The sequence below is a fragment of the Tupaia chinensis genome, unplaced genomic scaffold (assembly GCF_000334495.1).
Source record: "Tupaia chinensis unplaced genomic scaffold, TupChi_1.0 Scaffold000575_1, whole genome shotgun sequence".
NCBI lineage: Eukaryota > Metazoa > Chordata > Mammalia > Scandentia > Tupaiidae > Tupaia > Tupaia belangeri.
In genome coordinates, this window is record NW_006160089.1 from 648,559 (window position 1) to 669,213 (window position 20,655).

The 20,655-nt window shown below is 41.2% G+C and overlaps 1 protein-coding gene across 2 annotated transcripts in view; it reads left to right on the forward strand.

The window, feature by feature from the left end:
* The window catches only part of RABGAP1 (RAB GTPase activating protein 1), a 210,514-nt gene that overhangs the window by 178,905 nt on the left and 10,954 nt on the right, over positions 1 to 20,655 (forward strand). For both annotated transcript variants that reach the window (XM_006158213.3, XM_027775589.1), the window contains 2 exons: positions 11,418 to 11,510; positions 11,945 to 12,055. In XM_006158213.3, the coding sequence (XP_006158275.1) occupies positions 11,418 to 11,510; positions 11,945 to 12,055 (204 nt within the window). The remainder of the gene's footprint in view (positions 1 to 11,417; positions 11,511 to 11,944; positions 12,056 to 20,655) is intronic.

Genomic DNA, 20,655 nt, shown 5'->3' on the forward strand with positions numbered 1-20,655 from the left:
GCTTTTTCCGATAAAGCTCTCTTTTATTGTTATCATTTTAGTATTATTTTAAATTTAACTTTATTCATATGTATATATGTATGTGTGTGTGTATGTATGTATGTATGTGTGTGTGCTTTTTTTTCTTTTCTTTTTTTTTTGACCAGAGGACAGAGCAAGAGAGAGTGAGAGAGAAAGTAAGAAAGCAAGCCACCAGGTCTGGGACTCGAACTGAAGTCGGCCATGTGGGAATCCAGCGCCCTTAACCATCATGCCTCCTACTAGCCCGTGAATCCATCTCTTAAAACTTTTAAGGCTTCTTATCTCACAGTGAAGCTCAAGAGCTCTTGCCTTGTCCCACAAGGCCTAGCCTAGATATCCTCTCTGACTTCATCTCCTACTACTTCTCCCCTTTCTCTTTCCACGTCAGACACTCTTAATCATGCCAAGCTTACTCCCTCACTCTTGCACTGGCTATTCTCCTGCTTATAATGTTCTTCTGGATGTCGTGGTTTCACTGGCACCTCATCCAGTCTTTGACTCAAATATCAGAGGTCTTCGCTAATTACTGTATCTTACATTGCAGCTGCCCCTACCACCACTCACTTTGTTTGCTTCTCTCTTTTCCATGTCTTATTTGCCTCCACTGGTTTGGAGGCTCTGCAGCAGATCAGGCTTTCTCTCTTTTGTTTACTGCTGAATCCTCAGCATCAAGAACAAGCTCTCTCACATAAATATTGGTTGAATGAGTAAAGAGATAAATATGTTGTTTCTACTAAGTGTTTTTACAAAGAAGAACTAGCATGAATATAGGTAAGGCTTAAAAATAGCTTCTAGCTAGAAGTTTTAGCTTCTGGGTTTTCATTAGCTTGAAACACTTTAATAATATATAGACCATTTATTTCTGGAGTCCAGAGGGGAAGTGTCTGTTTTTCTCTTGCCTATATGCATAGACACTGAGTTAAGGCTGCTTTCAGTATGTATCCATAGCACATGTTTTTTTTTGTTTGTTTGTTTGTTTGTTTGTTTGTTTGTTTTGAAAGGTTTTTGCTATAGGGCGCGTGCGCTCGCCAGACAGACAGAGACAGAGAGACAAAAAGTGAGAAATCCCCCCCCCCCCAGGGGGAATGGCCACGCCACAATCCCTTCTCCATTCTCCTCTCGGGATCTTGGACATGCGCCTGGCGTGAGTTTTTAAGCCACCGGGTCCGGGACTCTAACCACAGTCGACTACGTGGGAGTCCAGCGACATAGCCATTATGCTAACTGCTGGTCCCTAGCACATGTATTTTGTGCTTAGATAAGTAATTCCTTCCAGCCCAGGAGAACCTTGTGTGTTTCGGGTATACTTTGTGTGATTTCCCCCATTTACACATGATTTCAGATGAGACAGTAATTTTTCTTGACATTAACTCAGAGCCTGAAAAGCCAACAGATTCACCAGGATATGAGAGAATAATGGGATTTATTATACTGAAAGGTGAAATAGAGTGTATACAGTTCAGTTAGCGATAACTAGTGCCCTTTGGCAACTATACTTAATACCAAAATAATTTAAGAGAGATACAGACAATAGTTGAGCCAGTTACTGGTAATTTGGCAGTTCAAATTTAGGAAAAATCACTGGCAAGTGCACCGTGATCCCTGCATTCTGTGGTATGCATGAGGTGAGAGTGCCTCTGTCAGCACAGCAGCACATGTGCTGATCTGTGTGTTGGAACCCCTTCTAGACGTAGAGAAGAGAATTTATGATATGCAGGTGTTTTGAAAGGTAGCTTTTAAAGTTTTCAATGTAGACTTTACAAAGAAATCCTTGACTCTGTAGTCCTTTAAAATCCCATTCTGGGGAACCAGCAGTTAGCGTAATGGCTATGTCGCTGGACTCCCACGTAGTCGACCGCGGTTCGTGTCCCGGACCCGGTGGCTTAAATCTCACACCGGGCGCGTGTGCGTGCGTGCCCAAGATCCCGAGAGGAGAATGGAGGAGAAGGGATTGCAGCGTGGCCATCCCCCCTGGGGGGTGATTTCTCGCTTTCTGTCTCTGTCTCTCTCTGTCTGTCTGGTGAGCGCACGCGCCCTACAGTGAAAATCTCTCCAAAAAAAAAAAAAAAATCCCATTCTGTTTTTTTTTTTAATTCTTTTTAAATTGTGATTTGGTTTACTCAGTTGCACTTCCTGATAAAGGTTGGTATTAGGACTATTTTACGTAATATTCCGATCTAGGAATCAATTCCTTTTTTTATTAGGAAAAAAAAAAGTTTATTTCTTCCAAGGGAAGAAATAAAGAAATATTTCAGTCAAGGACAGACAATCAAGGACAGATAGTTTTCATACCACAGTTTACCCCAGTCTCAGCCAGCGTAGATTATAGGCATGGGTGCTGTTTGTGCCTGACATACTCAAAGAGCTCCCAGGACACAAACCCAAGACCTTTCTTTGCCATGTGGGTTCAGCTGCATTACTGTCACACCACTGCCTGGCCCTCAGAAAGCCGCTTTTATTATTGTTGTGTTTATTGTTTTAATTCCTGGTATTTGAATAGTGCTTACAAGCATCTTAATTCCTCCTCACAATACCCTGTGAAGCACATAGGACAACTCAAGTGGAAAGTGAGGCTCATGGAAATCAAGCAGCTTACTCATGTGGTATCAGCTGAACAGACACAGGAACCACAAGAGAATCAAGCCTTTGACTGCCTTCCTAATACTTTCCCCTCCATTTTACTGCCTCTTCTTACTGCAAAAGTACGAGAATTAAATTTGGCATGGCAATCTCTAATGTGGCCACAAGATGGGTGTATTGCTCAAAAAGGCCCGCATTCTCTGTGCCCTTGGGTCTTTCTTTTCTGTACAGATCTTTCTGTATCTGCTTTTACTTGCCTCTCTTTACTTCTCTCTTTTTCCAGGCCTTTTACTTTTCTTCTTTTTCTCTTTTTCCTTAAAATTAGTTATGGGACTGAAATATTTTGTGTATTTTTTTAGTTTAGAGTGCCTGTGCTTAACCTAAAATTTAACAACATTCACCAAAACTTACCTAATTGTCCTTTAAATTTCTACCCCTTTATGGTCAGTGTCCTAAGATAGAAAAATTACTTTTGATATAAAATCTAAAAGTAATTCTACTTTAAATAGATTATCTCAGAAGATCATAATTGGTCTTTGGAGTTCCAAATCCCTTTCATACTTGTAACTGTCATGCATAGTCTTTATGGGGGGAGAAATTTAAAAAGATAAATTCCTAGTTCTTTAAAATGTTTGATTCAAGAAATATGAATACGATATTATTTCTTTGTGTCTGAATAAAGATCTGTTAGAACAAGTCAGGTATTTGAGGCTGGCTTAGAAGGAGCAGCACACTGTAAGAGTTGGTTCAGGAAGCTTCTGGAATGAAACCTGAAGACTTGACCATTTTTCTGTAGAGTCCTACCTCAGGAGAAATGAAATTTCTGAACCATTGCTTCATTGGAATTTGTTGTTTCAGACATAAAGTGAATATACCAGACTGTAAGCAAATATATTATTGGGCTGGCCCCTTAGCACAGTAGTTAAGCACAGTGCATAGGGGGCTGGATCCTAGCTCCAACGGTTGAAAAAATATGCCAGCCATGCATGTATGTGTGCCTAAAATCCTGACAGAATGGGAAAATAGAGGAAGAGTTGTTGCATGACCACGCCCCCAATGGGGAATTCACATTCTCCCTTTCCTTCTCTCACTTGCTCTTTCTCTTTCTGCTGAGTACATGTTCCCTCTTATCAAGAAAACAAAAAGAAAATATATTATTACAAAAAGTAAAGAGCTTTATCTCCCAATTAACCATTTGTTATTTGGAGAAACAGAAAACCCTTTGGCATTCTGGATTATTTGCCTTTGTGGGATATTTTTGTTCATGAGCTTAAACCAGATCTAATTGAGCTTCATTTTTTTCTTAAAAAATTATTTAATTCATCATTATTATCATTATTTCCAACTTGACCAAGAGAAACTGGGGGCGAGAGAGTGAGAAAGCAAGCTGCCAGGTCTGGGACTTGACCCATGGTCGGCCATGTAGGAATCCAGCACCTTAAACCACCATGCCACTTGCCGGCCCCAATTTAAACTTCATTTTGTGCTCACTTCATTTGTGTAGGTAGTATGTATTAGTATTTTAAGCTCTATGACTTCATCAGTTTTGTTTCTTATACTCACAGAATCTGGTGCCCTCATAGAATTTATTCTCATAGTGACCATATGAAGTGATTTTACAGATGGATATACTGAGGCTTAGTGAACTGAAGTTCTCTCTCTAAGGGTTGTAAAGCTAGTAGGTAATAGAATGAGGATTAGGTCCCAGGAGTGTTAGACTCTAGAGTTAATGTGTATAGTCATTGAGCTTCAATGAAGGATTGAATGAGTGGTCTGTGAGCTATTTATGTATTGGCCCCTTTTTGGTCTGTTGGTTATGTAATCATGGGTAACTATTTTATTGTTAAAGTTGGAACTTACTTTCTGTACACTGTAGGTAAGCACAGCTTTCATTATATCTAAACCAGACTACAGCTTCACTTCTTTGCTTCTTTCCTTTTAAAATTGGATTTTATGAGGCAACTTATGGATAAATGCTTTCTTTGTAACCCTCAATTTGGTCAGCTGCTACAAGGATCACAGGAGGCATTACCTTCTTATTTTAATGATCTGGCTCCCTTGATCCTGTCTGTTTGGTGTACTAAATTTGGGCAACCACTCTGATGATAGAACCAAAATGCCTAATTCTATTTAGTGATCTTTAAAAGTCTTTTAGTATGATCTGTTTGATCAACTTAAATAAAAAACTCAGAAATTGGTTAGAGTTTATATTTATTGCAAGTCGTTGCAGGTCATTAAGAACACAAGAGTTGGAGTCTCATAGACCTTGGTTCTTATCCTGGCTGTACGACTGCTGTGTGACCTAGCAGGGTTATTGGTGAGAGAGAAATCAGATGCCTCAAACATCAGTGCTCTCTGGCCTGCCCTGTTTAGACTTCTGCTCAGAAATCCAGAACACTTAACTGCAGTCAAGTCAAATCAACAAACACTATAGATTACCTTATGTCACAAGAACTTTGCTCAGTACAGACCATGATACCGCAATAAGAAAAGAGACAGAAATCACCCCAGGTTTGCATTCTTGTGCTGGCAGTGCCACTTAACAGAGGGCCCTTGACTTTGGGTAGGATACTTTATCTGTGTCTCATTTCCTCATCAGTAACATAAGGGTGACAATCTGCTCTACCCATCTCGGAAAGCTGTTCTGTGGATTTAATAAACTAGACAGGAAGATGGACTTGTATCCAGTTGCTTTATTTAGTTTCTTGTTAATCCTGTCCCACAAAGCAATGAGGACTTTGGAGTCAGAGTCTTCTTGATATACCAGGCATCTTCTTACCCCCAGCATCCATCCACTCGCTCACTCAACGTGCTTCAGTCTCACCATGCAGAGAGCTATTAACAACCTCCCACCTTCACTGGACTTCCTGTGACTCCGGACCAGCTAGGATTCTGGCCTGTGTGAAACTTTCTTAAGCCAAATTTGGAAATCACCTCATCTTTTAAAAGGGAGCCTAGTTCATGCTTTTCTGTGTTAAATGGACATTGTTTGAAAGGGTTATTGTTTGGGACCAGCAGATAACATAATAGTTACATTGCCAGAGTCCCACCTAGTTGACTACAGTTTAAGTCCCAGACCCAGCAACATGAAACTCCCACCAGGCACGTGTGCATGCATGCCCAAAAATCCCAAGAGGAGAAGGGATTGCAGTATGACCATCCCCCCTAGGGAGTGATTTCTTGCTTTCTGTCTTTCTGTCACTGTCTCTGGCAAGTGCATGCACCCTATAGCAAAAATCTCTTAAAAAAAAGTTTGTAACACATGATCACAGGATAGCTGCATCTTTCAGTTCAGAAGAGAATACCAGACAATAATAACAATGAAAAGTAATAGCTATCATTTATTGAAAAGACCTCACGATAAGCACTTTCTATAAATGGTGTATCATTTGATCCTCATAACAGTAGTCCTCATAAAATGTTTAGGATTTTTACAAGTGAGGAAGTTGAGGCTTAGATGGATTACGCACTTTGCCCTTTGAACATACAGTAAGTAATTAGCAGGTTCCAGCCTTGGTCTGTCCACCTGCAAAGCCCAAACTCTTAGTTGACAGGCCATCCCCACCTCACTCCACCCAGGTCAGCCGCCCCTCTTACTTTTTTCCTCCACCTGTGTAGGCTTTAGAGCACTGCCTGCTCCAGGGGACCAACTTCCCCAGTCAGGTGTATTTCTTGTAAGAGAGTTTGTTATCCAGTTCCTATGATGACTAATGACAAGTGGGTGATCAAAGGAGAGGCAGTTGGGACTGAATTTGTGCTTCTGCCAGAATATCAAACTGGCATGTACCAAGTCTCCACTTTGGCTAATTCAAGGTTTCTTTACCTGGGACCATGGATGGGCTTCAGAGGGCCTATGAACCTTCTTAAATGGTATGTAACATGTTTTATTATGGGCGGAGAAGGGAAATTGGTTTCTATGCCCTTTTTATGGGGGAGGAACCATTGCTCTCAGGAGACTTTCAAAATGGTGCTGTCCCTAACAGTGTTAAGAACCACTATGCTAATTGTGATGGGTTATGAAATTGGTTTTTCCTAAATTAAACCCAGTCTTATCCTAAGAACTTGTTAGGGTTCTTTTTCCCCTTGAAAGTACACTTAAACAGAACAAGGATTGAATTTCAAATTTAATCTTCTGTGAGGACAAAAATGTCCGTATGCAAAGCTGTGATTTCTGAAGCCTTCTGATAGGAGTCATCTAACAGTGGGTGGGATTGAAAGATCTGAGACTGAATCCATAGCTTCCCTGGCTTTCTGAATTCAATTTAAACATTATTTTTATCAGTAATAGAAAGGCAAGATAACTTTTTGACTTTGAAGTGTGAGGATGATGTCTCTGTTCATTAAGTATCTTCATGCTTAAGCATTGAGCTGGAAGTGGAGATAGTAGTGAGCAAACAGTTGCGGCCTCTCTCCTAGTGGGAAGATAGTGAAGCAAGCACCTGTATAACAGTGAGCTTAGATAGGTACCATGGAGGAACTGACTCGATGCTCTGAGGATGTGGAACCAAAACACCTAGCCAGATACCAGAAGGGAGTGCGAGGGAAAGGTATATGAAGGAAGTGCTGGTGGACCCCTGGGCTGGGTGAATAGAAGTGGGTCAGGTGTGGAGTGGTCCAGGGAGAAGGAAAAGGCGATCAGTGGCTGTCTACTCTGGTTGCCATTTCTGTCCGCAAGAAAGGTCAATGCAGGAAAGAGAAAATCCTTTCTTGTTAATTTAGCAAACATTTCTGAGCACTCTATATGTTAATGGACAGGGGACAGTAATGAATGAGACAGAGTCCTGGCCTGGAGAAGACGTTGAGAGGTCCCAGTTGCTCCTACGACATTGCTGTTCCTGCTGTTGGCGTCTCCTGGTTCCCCACCAGGTGTTAGGTCCCAGTCCTTTTCTTGGGGCCTGTGCCTCAAGAGGCAGTCTCAATGAGTTGGTATACAGCTACCCAAACTCCAAAAGTCAGCGTCTGCTGTGTACTCAGGAGACATTAGGGTGTTTTTCTTTACTTCATGTTTGTGGTAGTGGCGAGGAGAGGTGCGGGATGAAGGAAGAAAGAGAAGGCTGAGAACAAGAGAAGTGGGACTGGTGAAGAAGGCAGAACCCTGGGCCAGCCAGCTCTGCAACAGACAGTGGAGCTCAGCAGTGTGCAGTGCTAGAGCGACCAAGCGTGGACGCCTATAGAGGTGGGGCAGACCTCTGTCAGTGAGAAGTCCAGGATCATTATGAAAATCATTTTAAACAGCATTTTTACATTTGTTTGGTTCTTTAATTATAAAATTCATGTTCAACTTAGAAGCCTTGGAAAACATGCGGGAAGTGAAAAGACATGCTGGTATCCTGTCATGAAAGTGTGAGGACCCTGTGGGGTGGTGTGTGTTCAGATACTTAGCATACATGAATTGTTATTAAGGTGCTGAGGGAAAAGCAATCCTGTTTCTTTGAGAATAAGAGATAATGAAATATAGAAGAAATTGTTTTGTCATTAGTCTTTCAAAATGTGTACTTACGAGGACCAGCAAGTGGTGTAATGGTTGTATCACTGGACTCCCACATAGTGGACTGCAGTTCAAGTCTCAGATCCGGTGGCTCCAACCGGCTCCAACCAGATGTGTATCCATGCTGCCTTAAACCCGAGAGGAGATGGGGGAGAAAGAGGTGATTTTTCGCTTACTTTGTCTCTGTCTCCATGAGCAAATATGCCCTATAGCAAAAATCTCTCTCTCTCTTTTTTTTTTAATGTATTTGTGTTATATAGTTTAAAAGGCTAAAATGTTTAAATGGGAGAAATGTTCATTCTTCCTTACTCCAGCATGAGAATCAAAAGTTGAAGAATCCTTAGGACCAGCAGTTAGCATAATGGCTGTGTCGCTGGACTCACACAGAGTCGACCGCAGTTTGAGTCCTGAACCCGGCGGCTTAAACTCACGCCGGGCGTGTGTGCGTGCATGCCCAAGATCCTGAGAAAGGAATGGAGGAGAAGGGATTACAGTGGCCATCCCCCCCCTGGGGGGTGATTTCTTGCTTTCTGTCTCTCTGTCTCTGTCTGTCTGGCGAGCGCATGAGCCCTATAGCAAAAACCTCTCAAAAAAAAAAAAAGGGAACCAGCAGTTAGCATAATGGCTATGTCGCTGGACTCCCACGTAGTCAACCTTGGTTCGCGTCCCGGACCCGGTGGCTTAGAACTCACGCCGGGCGTGTGTGCGTGTGTGCCCAAGATCCCGAGAGGAGAATGGAGAAGGGATTGCGGCGTGACCATCCCCCTTGGGGGGTGATTTCTCGCTTTCTGTCTCTCTGTCTCTCTCTTTGTCTGTCTGGCGAGCGCACGCGCCCTATAGCGGAAAAAAAAAACCTCTCAAAAAAAAAAGTTGAATAATCCTAAAGATTTGTGAAAATGCCTTATAGGATTTGGTGTCAATAAATTTTTTTTAATTATTTTTTTACAAAATGCAAGGGGAAACTTCATTCCCCCTGCTCTCCCTTCTCATTTTCCCAGACTGCAGAGAGCACTGGGAGGAACTGTTAACTGCCCACAAACCTCATTTATTTTCTGTTCTGCTACTATTGATCTGTTAGGATCGTTTATGAATTTACTGATCACACAAAAGTTTTATTTAGGTTCTTTCTTTGTGAATCGCGTAGGTACACAGTAGAAGTTTACCCCCAGCATTGCCCTTAAACCGCAAAAGATATAGGTTTAAAAATGTCACTTTTCAGCCCATGTTCTCACCGCAAGTGCTTAATAGGCATCTCTCTATAGACTGTAGCCAGAGCACATTGCTGTCTTTCTGGCTGCCTATCCTTGGGTAACAGCCAAATTCTAAGGATAGAGCTCCAACTGAGGCAGACTTGTAAACATCCCAACTAGAGGAGGTGTCCCTGGAGTCTGGGAAAGGACACCAGGCAGCAGGAGTTAGGAGAGCAGGGAAGAACAGAACGGGGAACTGGAGATGCTGACACTATCGCAGCAAACATGGGCCTACTCTATCCCCTTTCTAGGTCTCAGTTTCCTCTATAAAATAAGTTGGACTGGATTAGTCCTGAGTGACTCAGTTACCTGGCCCTGGGGACTCAATGGAAGATAAGTGAATCAGCAGTTTAGTGCTGGATATTGAAGTTTTGAGAAGAGAGGGACATTGGCTTTATAATTGTTTTTTAAATTGCATGTATCTGTTTCATCACTTTTCTACTTGTTACAGCTTACAATTTTTCCCCCTGAAGACAGTCACACTGTCACAGTCCTCTGCCTCAGCCTACTAATTTGTTATATTTTATAATGTGTAAAAATGTACTTTTATAAACACCATAGTGAATGGGCTAACAGTTTAGAAGATGGAATCAAACAAAAGTCATTTGCATCTTGAAGTATGTCCCTTGGTCATGGGCTGGATTAGAAAAAGAAAAGGGAACAGCCAGCAAAGAGGAAAAATGTTTTCAGTAGGAGAGCCAAGAGAATAAAAAGAGAAAAGATTTACTAGCAGAAAGAGGAGAGGATTGGTTATGTTTAAACACGAAAGGCAAGGCATTTTGAAGTCTAGCTGAGGAGAGGTAGGACTCCTAGATGGAGTGGAACATAAACCACTAGTGACCCTCTAAAAGGTACTCTATAGGACTGTGAGAGCAAAACCTGGATTTAGGGAGAGTAAAGGGGAGGCCATGAAGTGCAAAAGATTGAGACCCATGGTTTGCAGTAGTTGGTACTAAAGGGCTTGAGAGGGGCTGGCCATATTGCATGGTGATTAAGGCAGCTTAGTTCGATGGCTAGTTGTACAGTTTGAGACCTGGACCTAGGGGCTTGAAAAACAGACCAAGCTCATGGGCATATCTGTGTAGCCAAAACCCTAAGAGAAGAATGGAGGAAAAGGGGTTTTGGTGTGTTTTTGCCTGTAGCAAATTAAAACAACAGCAAAACTTGGGAGACAGAGGACAGTAGGTTAATGGGGCAAAAGAGTGTCTTAAGTGGAGCAGCCAGAGAGCTGTGTTTTTAAGGTTGGAGAAAATTGTGTCTATTTGAAGGATACAGAAAGAGTTGTAAGAGAGGAAAAGGGATAAAGAAAGTAGTAGGTTGGTGACGTGGCTATAACTTGAATTTTGGATAGAGTCCAGTTGCCTGGGCTCAAATCCCAGATCTTCTAGGCTTTTATTGATTGATCTTGGTGAAACTAAATAACCTTCTTATCTCTCACTTAACTTGCCCATGAAATGAGGAGTAGTATAGGGCTTTTATGAGGTCACAGATTTAAACCACTTAGTAGCAGTACTGGTATGTGCTAAATGAAATGGTAGCTTTAGGGGCCAACAAGTGGCATGGTGGTTAAGGCGCAGAATTCCACATGGCTGACCACAGTGTTGAGTCCCAAACCCAGTGGCTTGAAAATCACACTGAGCACATGTCCATGCGTGCCCAAAATCCTGAAATGAGACTGGAGGAGAAGGGATTGCAGTGTGGCCATGCCCTCCCTGGATGATTTCCTACTTTCTCTCTCTATATCTCTCTTTAGTGAGCACACATGCCCAATTGCAAAAGCCTGGGAAAAAATGGTGACATAGTAGTAGTGACACATAGGACCCAGAACTCAGGAGGGGCCATCAGTAGAGTTTCATTGAAATACTGTCAATAAAAACCCTAGGAACTAAATGTCTCCAACACAATCTTAGGTACAGTAGTCATTAAGAATTTGGATCCTGAGCTTATACCCAATTCTGATGATTTTCTCCAAAAGTAGAAAACACCATAGCGATGAGTTGCCCTGGTCAGCAGAAGTCTTAGTTTTCCTTGCAAGTGGCCTCACCACTTCTTAATTTGTGCTGTTGTTTATCCTACAGATTAGTCAGAAGAAACTGAAAAAATATGAAAAAGAATATCACACCATGAGGGAACAGCAGGCCCAACAAGAAGACCCCATCGAGCGATTTGAGGTTTGTTTACTTACGGCCTTAGATGATATGAGGAACTTTCAGCCTTTTATTTCATGTAATTGTGCCTTTAACTAGCTATACTGAGTCTTTTTTAAGATCCATTTCTGCTGTATCTAGGTTCAAGTTTCAGTCTGAGTTTGCAAAAGAGAAGGTAAGGTCTATTTTGCTTGAAACCAGCTGCCTAGTTTGTTACAGTTCAGTGACCTTTCATCATAGTTAATAAGAAATAGATGCTTGACAAGTTTACTTAAATCCGTTAAATATTTCTTTATGGAGATAGAAAAGAAGAAATTTTTGGTTCAGAAACACATCAGGACCAGCCACATCTCTTATTTCTTTAGGTCTCAGAAATCTGCATTGAGCTTTAGTCCTGAGAAATCGCCATGTCCATCTAATTTTCATGTGTCTGTATGTGGTTTCTTTGTACCCTTCAGCGAGAGAATAGACGCCTACAAGAAGCTAACATGAGGTTGGAACAAGAAAACGATGACTTAGCCCATGAGCTGGTGACCAGCAAGATTGCATTGCGGAAGGACCTGGATAATGTAAGTCTATGTGATGTGAAGGGCAAGAGCACACTGAGGGAGGCACTTGACCCCTCTCTAGTCAAGTGGAATCTGCACTTTCGTATTTGTTGTTCTGGTTTCTATAAGCATCCCCTCTTATGACACACTTGCTTGTTAGTGTTATTTCCATCTTTTTGTTTGTTTGTTTTTAAAGGATAGCTAAAAACTTTATTATATAGTATACTGAATTAAAAAAAAACTTATATTCAATTACTATGTATCATTACAGAATACCAAATAAATGCTCTCATGAATATACTGTATATTGGTTTAGTCAAAGATTTTCCTTTTTTGTGTCCTTTAAGTGTTTTCTCTCTTTCCCCCCTTGATTCCCTCGTTCTCACATTCCTTCATCTCTCACCCTCTTTCCACAGTCTCTAGTACCCACAGTTGCTCTCCATACCTTTATACCTTCCAGTCATTCAGTTTAAGCCATACAGGGCAGACATTCAGTGTATGTTAAGTGGGGACTATAATGCCTCTTTTTCATAGTCTGGTTTGCTTTACTTAGCATTAAATCTTTCACATTCATCCACTTTCTTTCTTTTTTTTTTTTTGGAGAGGTTTTTGCTATAGGGCTCATGTGCTCGCCAGAAAGACAGAAAGTGAGAAATCACCCCCCCTCCGGGGGATGGCCATGCCGCAATCCCTTCTCCATTCTCCTCTCAGGATCTTGGGCACGCATGCACACATGCCCGGTGTGAGTTTAAGCCACTGAGTCTGGGACTTTAACCACAGTCGACTACATGGAAGTCCAGCAATGTAGCCATTACACTATCTGCTGGTCCCCATATTCATCCACTTTCTATCAGATGCCATGGTCTCATTCTTATGGCTGAGTAGTATCGTGTATATTTGCCACACCTTTTTCATTCCATTCATCTGTTTGTGGACATTTAGGATGGGTCCATGTCTTTGACAATTGTGAATTATGCCTTAATAAACCTGAATGTGCAATTAATTTTTTCCAGCTGGGTTCATTCCTATCCTTTGGCTAGATGCACAGGAATGGAACTGCTGGATAGTCCTATATATAGGTTTTGGAGGAATCTCCATGTTGTCCTCCACAGTGGCTGTACTAATTTACATTCCCACCAGCAGTGTAGGAGGGTTTCCTTTTCTCCACAGCCTTGCCAGCACTTACCATTCTTTATTTTTTAAATCTTAGCCATTCTGTCTGGGACTAGGTGGTATCTCATTGTGGTTTTGATTTGCATCTTCCTTATGTGATGTAGAGCATTTTTTCATATGCTTTTTGGCTGTTCGTATGTCTTCCTTAGAGAGTTGTCTGTTCAGCTCATATTCCCATCTTTTAATTGCATTGATTATTATTTTTATTGTTATTATCATTATTGAGTAAGCTACTTGAGTTCCCTGTATATTCTAGTTATTAGTCTCTTATCTGAGGCATAGTTTGCAAATATAGTCTCCTATTTAAAGGTTCAGTCTAATTATTGCTTCTTTTTCTGTTCAAAAGCAATAAAAAATAGACATGAATAGACAGAAATAGACAAGTGTCTATTTTGGGGATTATTATGTGTATTTGGGGGGTCTTATGTAAGAAGTCTGGGCCTACACCTATTTCTCCAAGAATTTCTTCTGTGTTTTCCACCAGTAGTTTTATAGTTTGAGTTCTTAGGATTAGATCTTTGACCCATTTTGGTTGATTTTTGTTAGTAGTGAGAGATAGGGGTTCAGTTTTATGTTTCTGTTTCACCAATTCTCAGACATCTTCTACTCAACATTTATTATTTTAGTTGTTACTTCACTCCCATTTCTGAAGGTCCTAGGGGCTTTCCAGATCCTGAGCCTTGTGAGAATTCTGGAACTGCCATTACCAATGAGGATGTCACAGGGTTTTCAAAGTATATGCATTTCTTGCTGTTCATGCAACCAGCAGGTCATTCTTTTACTAAGTTGTGAACAGGTTAGTCTTGAGTCCTCTGGCATGTCAGACTTTCAAAGCTCCCATCCTGTGCAGGACCTGAAGGAACACAGGTTTCCCAGTGCTGCCAAGCTCCTTGCTCTTCTGGGCCCCACAGAGGACCTCACACTGCATTCAGGGTGCCCACTCAGCCACACCACCCATGGGCTGGGTAAGGGCCTGCATAACCAGGGCAGGGGCAGTGCATGGCCACGTCAGGGTGGCAGCCGCCAACACTAGCTTGAGCGCAAATTCCTTTCCATTTAGTTCTTTAGGTATTGCCAGGTATCTCATGAAGCCCTCCTTACCACATTCTTCTCTCATTGTGCACACAATCTGAGTCCCTTGCCAAAAGAGCATTTATGGAGAGACCTTTTGGCTAATTCTTACACTGTTACATTTGGCAACAGTGTTTAATTATGATCATTTCTCTGACTTCCCCCTAAGTCAGGAAGAGATTTTATGCCCACTGAAAGAGCATTGCTGACTGGAATGCAACCTACCATTTAATCAGTTTGTGCTGGCAAATGTTTCTTTTTTTTTTTAATTTCTCCTCATCTTAAAAATCTTGAGATGATGCCTTTTCTGGCAGTGTGCTTCTTCTTATACTATAAGCTTCCCTTAGAGGAAGTATAGTCTCTCATTCATGGCTTAGGTCTGGGATTTGCATACTTTTCTGAGGTAGAGAGTAAGTTTAAGGCTTTATAGACCTACAATCTCTGCTGCTATTACTTAACTTTGCCAGTGGTGCAAAAGCAGCCATAGACAATATGTAAATGAGAAACATGCCTGTACTCCTATAAAACCGTACTTACAGAGACCAGCAAATGGCATAATGGTTACGGTGCTAAACTACCATGTAGTTGACCGTGGTTCAAGTCCAAGACCTGGCGGCTTAAAACTCAACACTGGACAGACACATGTGGGTGCATGCCCAAGATCCTGAGAGGAGAATAGAGGAGAAGGGATTGCGGCGTGGCCATCCCCCCGGGGGTTGATTTCTTGCTTTCTGTCTCTGGTGAGCACACGTACCCCATAGCAAAAATCTCTCTCTTACTTAAAAACAAAACAACTATTTACAAAAGTAGATTTTGCCCACAGACTGTAGGTTGCAAACCCTGAACTTAGGTTTCTGTCAGACTCCTAGGGTTGCTTTTCTGCTCATTGATTTCCTAAGGTTCTCAGAATAGTCTAAAGCTATTGAAGGTTTACAAAGGTCTCACAGAATATAGATTGAACCTCATGGTGTGAGGTCCTTCACATCCACCAAAAGTATATGAAAATTTCTTTGAAAGTCTTTGTTTTCATTAGATTCTCAAATTGGTCCCTAAGTGAAAAGAAGAAAGAGGAGGTTGTATCTACCTATTCTTGTTACTTCTCTTTACAAATAGAATAATGAAGCAGAAAATTTCAGACAGACAGGATTCTTATACCAGCTACACTACTTTCAGGCTTACCTTTGCATTCTATAAAACGTAGGAAGGTAGAATGATAGCTTTGTCACAGACTGTGGTGAAAAGGACCACCAAAAGAGAAAAATCAGGTACAGGCAGTGTCCTTTCCTTCTGCTTTTCCGACTGTCACTTACAAATGGTCTGGTGTATGGGAAGGCTCCTTTTTCCAGTTTTCACAGGGAGAGTATTTCAGGGTCACAACTTTCAGTGATAAGAACCTGTGGTCTAATGCCTGTTGATTTACCATATTCTGCTCATCAGAGTTCAGTTTCTTCCCTGTGGTACAAATCCTAAGCATACCCTTTGCCCCTCTTTGTGGAGACTCTATACGGACCACTGTCTCTCTGTTGAGGCAGTTCTGCCCAGAGTTGGAAGCAGGTGTACAATGAGTAGGGCCAGGTATGTACACCTGACAAAGTCCTCACAGCATGTGGATCATGCAGAAAGGAGACGAAGAAGAAAAGAAAATGGGTCTGGAACTAGAGTCTGTGTGTTCTGCAATTAAATTGTATTAAGAAGCAGTGGAGGCGAAAACTCAGGTAGATTTACAGTTTGAACTGTCATTATGTTTTAGTCTAATAGGATCAATAATAACATGGACATTCCTCTAGTTTGAGATGGATTATAGATTTTTTTTTAAAACCTTCTTATAAACAGTATAAACTTTTTTTCATGTTTCATGATACAGTAAAGAACCAGGTTTCATTCCTATGACTACAAGTGAGAAAAATAATATGAATCTCATTTGTTGATGATCTGTGACTCCAGGCACTGTTATAATTGCTTTACTAACTCTGATCTCTCTTATCCTTACCTTGGCCTTGTTAGGGCAGTGGCATGAATCACACTTATGGATGAAGAATTTTGTTGTTGTTATAGGGCACAGGAGTTTACTAGAGAGAGACAGACAGAGAGAGAGAAAGAGAAAGTGAGAAGTCATTCCCCATGGGAGATGGTCATGCCACAGTCTCTTTTCCTCCATTCTCCTCTTGGGATGTTGGGGTGCATGCACACATATTTGCTGTGTTCTTTAAGCTGCCATGTCCGGAACTCAAACTACACAGTTGTCTCTGTGGGATTCAGCTGTCTTAACCTTCGTACCACCTGTTGACTCTGGATGAGGCTTATTTTTTTTCTTTTTTTAAATAGTCGTCAAGCTTGAGATTTGGTAGCAAATGTACCCAGGAAAAGCAGAGCCAGGAATTTAAACCAGGCCTGTGTAATTGGATTGCCCACCTTCTGTAGTGCCATAGTGTCTCCATAATAAATATGGGGCAAGAAGCTATGAGTTGATGTCAAAATTCTATCAAAAACATGAGTGGAGAAGGACCAGTAATTCTGACACATAATAACTAACATGTCTTTAGCACTTAACAAGAACTAGGCACTGTTCCAAGTGCTTTGTATGTTACCTGTTAAAGGCCCATGTTGTAGAAAGGATATAATTATGATCCTTGTTTTACTGATCAGGAAACTGAGACAGAAAGGCTAAGAATCTTATACAGGTCACCCAGCTGGTCAGTGGCAGAGTCCTCCAGCTGAAACACAGATGTCCTAGTGCCCTTGCTCACAATGCTGCCCAGGCTGAAGAGCAGGGCTCCAGCTACCCACAGGACTCTGGAGCATTAGACCTGGGTTCCATCCCCCAGCCTTCTGCAGTGCTGAGGCGACAGACTTTCCCTCACTGACTCTGAGCCCCTTTCCCAGTTAGTCTTCTTTCTATTAATAGTGGACTAGCGAGAACTGCCTCATCCGAAAAATGAGCCGAGTTCTTCCTCTCACTGATGGGAGGAATGTGCAGTCTCCTCACCCATTTCTGACCTTGGGGAATCAAGTTTTTAAAGAACTTCATTCCTTTTAGTTCTTTTCTTTCTACATTCCACAGAAAGTTCTGGTGTGAGGCTTATGCAGTTTCTAGAACCCTCTTCATATTTCTAGTGGATTTTTACAGCACTTGTCACCTGTCATTTTTGCTGTTCTTCACACACAGCAGCTGTGGAGAAATTCCAAATCAGCCATTTAAAACCTTGGCTACCCCAATCAAGCTTTCTCCTCTATGAAATGGGAGTAATAACTAGACCTGCCAATGGTGCTGAAAGGATGATGGGGAACCTACAGAAGGTTCCCCACACAGGGCTGACAGGACTCAGGACCAGGTCCCCTCTGGCATAGTAGCACTGTACTGAGAGTGACAGAAACCACTTCAGGAGCCACCTGCCGGGCTGTGAACTCTGGCTGCCCTGCTTTCTCCTTCTGCGGCTTGAGCCTCTGCTGCACTTCCCCACTGAATTTACCTTGGCCTCTTTATCAGAAAGTCAGTTGACCCTGTATGTGTGTGTGTGGGGTGGGGGGGTGGTCTTAATTCTCTCTGCTCCAACATCTTATACTTTTGGTGATACCATATTATCTTAATGACTAGCTTTATAATAAATCTTAAAATCAGGTCACGTGAGTTTCCAACTTTCAAAATTTGACAATTCTAAGTCCTTTGCATTTTCATATAAATGTTAGAATCAGCTTGAGAATTTGTAGAAATAGAAGCCTTCTGGGATTTTTTTTTTTTTTTTTTTTCAGAGAGGATTTTTGCTATAAGGTTCGTGCTTTCGCTGGAGCAACAGAGAGGCAGAAAGTGAGAAATCAACCCTCCAGGGGGTATGGCCATATCACAGTCCCTTCTCCATTCTCCTCTCAGGATTTTGGGCATGCATACACATGCGCCCAGCATGAGTTTTAAGCCACCAGATCTGGGACTCAAACTGCTGTCAACTATGTGGGAGTCCAGTGATATAACCATTACACCATCTGCTGGTCCTGCCTTCCAGGATTTTGAGAGGAGTTTCATTTGACTTTTTAATTAGGGGAGAATTGATATCTGAACAGTGATTGAACTTTCTAATACATGAAGAAGGTATAATTTTCTTTCTTTCTTTTTTAAGAATCATTTATTTATTTTGATCAGATAAGGATGGGGGTGGGGGATAAGAAAGAAAGCCACCAGGTCTGGGTCTCAAACCATGGTTGACCATGTGGGAGTCCGGCACCCCTAAACACCATGCCACCATGCCCTAAGAAGGTATAATTTTCATTTATTACAGTCTTTTCAAATCTCAGCAGTGTTTTTTAGTTTTCAGCTTATAAGGCTTGTGTGTTTTAATCAATTGTAAATGGTATTGGTTTCTTAATTTTGTTTTCCAGTTGTTTATTGCTAGTCTCTAGAACCACAGTTGATTTTTTTGTGTCCTGACCTCCTGTTCTGTGACTCTGCTAAACTCACTTTTGTTAGTCTAGTAACTTTTCATGTTTTTAAGATTTTCCATATATACAATCATATCATCTCAGAATAAAGACAATTTTACTTCCTTTCAAGTTGTCCTGCCTGGTTTTTTTTTTTTTTTTTTTTTTTACCTCCTCTTGCCCACTGCACTGACTAGGATCTTCAGAACAGGGTTGAATGCTCAGAGTGGACATCCTTACCTTCGTCCAGATATTAGCTGTAGGTTTTTATATGTCAATGTAAAACCAACCCTGCATTCTTACTAAAGATTTTTTTTAATTGCCAGAGGGCATGTCTGCTTGCCATAGAGAGAGAAAGAAAGAGAGGGAGAGAAATGGTAGGAGAGAGCGATAAAGCACCCATTAGTGGGGCATGATTATGCCACAATCCCTTCATTTCTCTATCTTGTCAGGATTTGGGACACACATGCACATGTACTCAGTATGCTTTATTTTAAAACATTTATTTATTTATTTTTAAGGTTTTGGTTTGTTTTTTTTTTTTTTTGGTTTTTGTTTTGTTTCGTTTTGTTTTGCTTATAGGGCATGTGTGCTCACCAGAGAGACAACGAGAAATCAATTCCCTGGGGGGATGGCCATGCCACAGTCTCCTCTTCTCCATTCTCCTCTCAGCATTTTGGGCATGCACACACACGCCCACTGTGAGTTTTAAGCTGACAGGTCCAGGACTCAAACCATAATTGACCACATGGGAGTCCAGCGATATAACCGTTATGCCATCTACTGGTCCCTTATTTTTTATTTTTATTCTCCAATTTGACTAGAGAGAGAGAGAGGGATAGTGAGGAAGCAAACCGCCAGGCCTGAGACTCAAAGCACAGCCAGCCAGTGCCTGTGGAAGTCCGGCGCCTCAGTCACCACACCACCTGTTAGTCCCCTCTATGTTTTCTTAAGCTACTGGGATGGATTCATACCATAGTGGGCAACGTGGGATTGGCTTCCTTAACCACTGGGCTGCAGGATTAGCCAAGATTTTCATTTTAATTAACTGTCTATATTCATGAGGAATATTTGGAGTTTTTTCTTTTTATATTTTCTATGTTTCTATTTTATGATTTAGTTACTAGGCTAATGCTACCCTCATAAAATGAAAGCTTTCTCTTACTTTCTTACAGATTTTGTGTAGGATTCTCCCTTAAATTTTTAATTTCCTAGTAATATCATGTGGGCCTGGAGTTTTCTTTGTAGGAAATTACTGTGAATTCAGATTCTTTCTAACTATGGAGCTATGCAAATTTTCTAACCTGTGATTTTTATCATTTGTTTTTCAAGTACTTCATCCATTTTATCTTGGTAGTCAAGTGCATTAACATAAAGTTGTGATATTTCCTAATTCTGTGTTTATAGGATCTGTAAATATGTTCCCTTTTATTCCTGATGTGGGCAGTTTGTATCTTTTCCCTTTTTACTGTCCCTTAATCAGTCTAGATAGACATATATTACTTGTATTGATCTTTCCAAAAGCTAACTTTTGATTTCATAGATTTTTTCTCTATTGCTTGTTTGGTTTCATTGAATTTAGTTTTTTATTATTTCCTTCTACTTTATTTGGGTTTAATTTTATCTTTTTCTACTTTCTTAAACAGGAAACTTGAATAATTGAGTTTGGACCTTCATTTCTAAAATAAAAATGATAAATCTCTGTGTAAGCACTATTTTCAGCTGCATCGCACACATTAATTCACTATACACCATCACAACACACAAATGAATTTTCCATCCAAAATACACTGTGCATTGGCTCAATCAAGCACATCAACATACATGTTCTCAGCAAATAATTTTCCAATTCTTATGTCCTGCATACCTTGCCTTTTGTTTTGCCATCCTTGATTCCCCATCCCCCACCCTCTGCTATGTCCCATCCTCCTCCCCCATTGTCCTTGGCATCCATGCCTTCCCCCCCC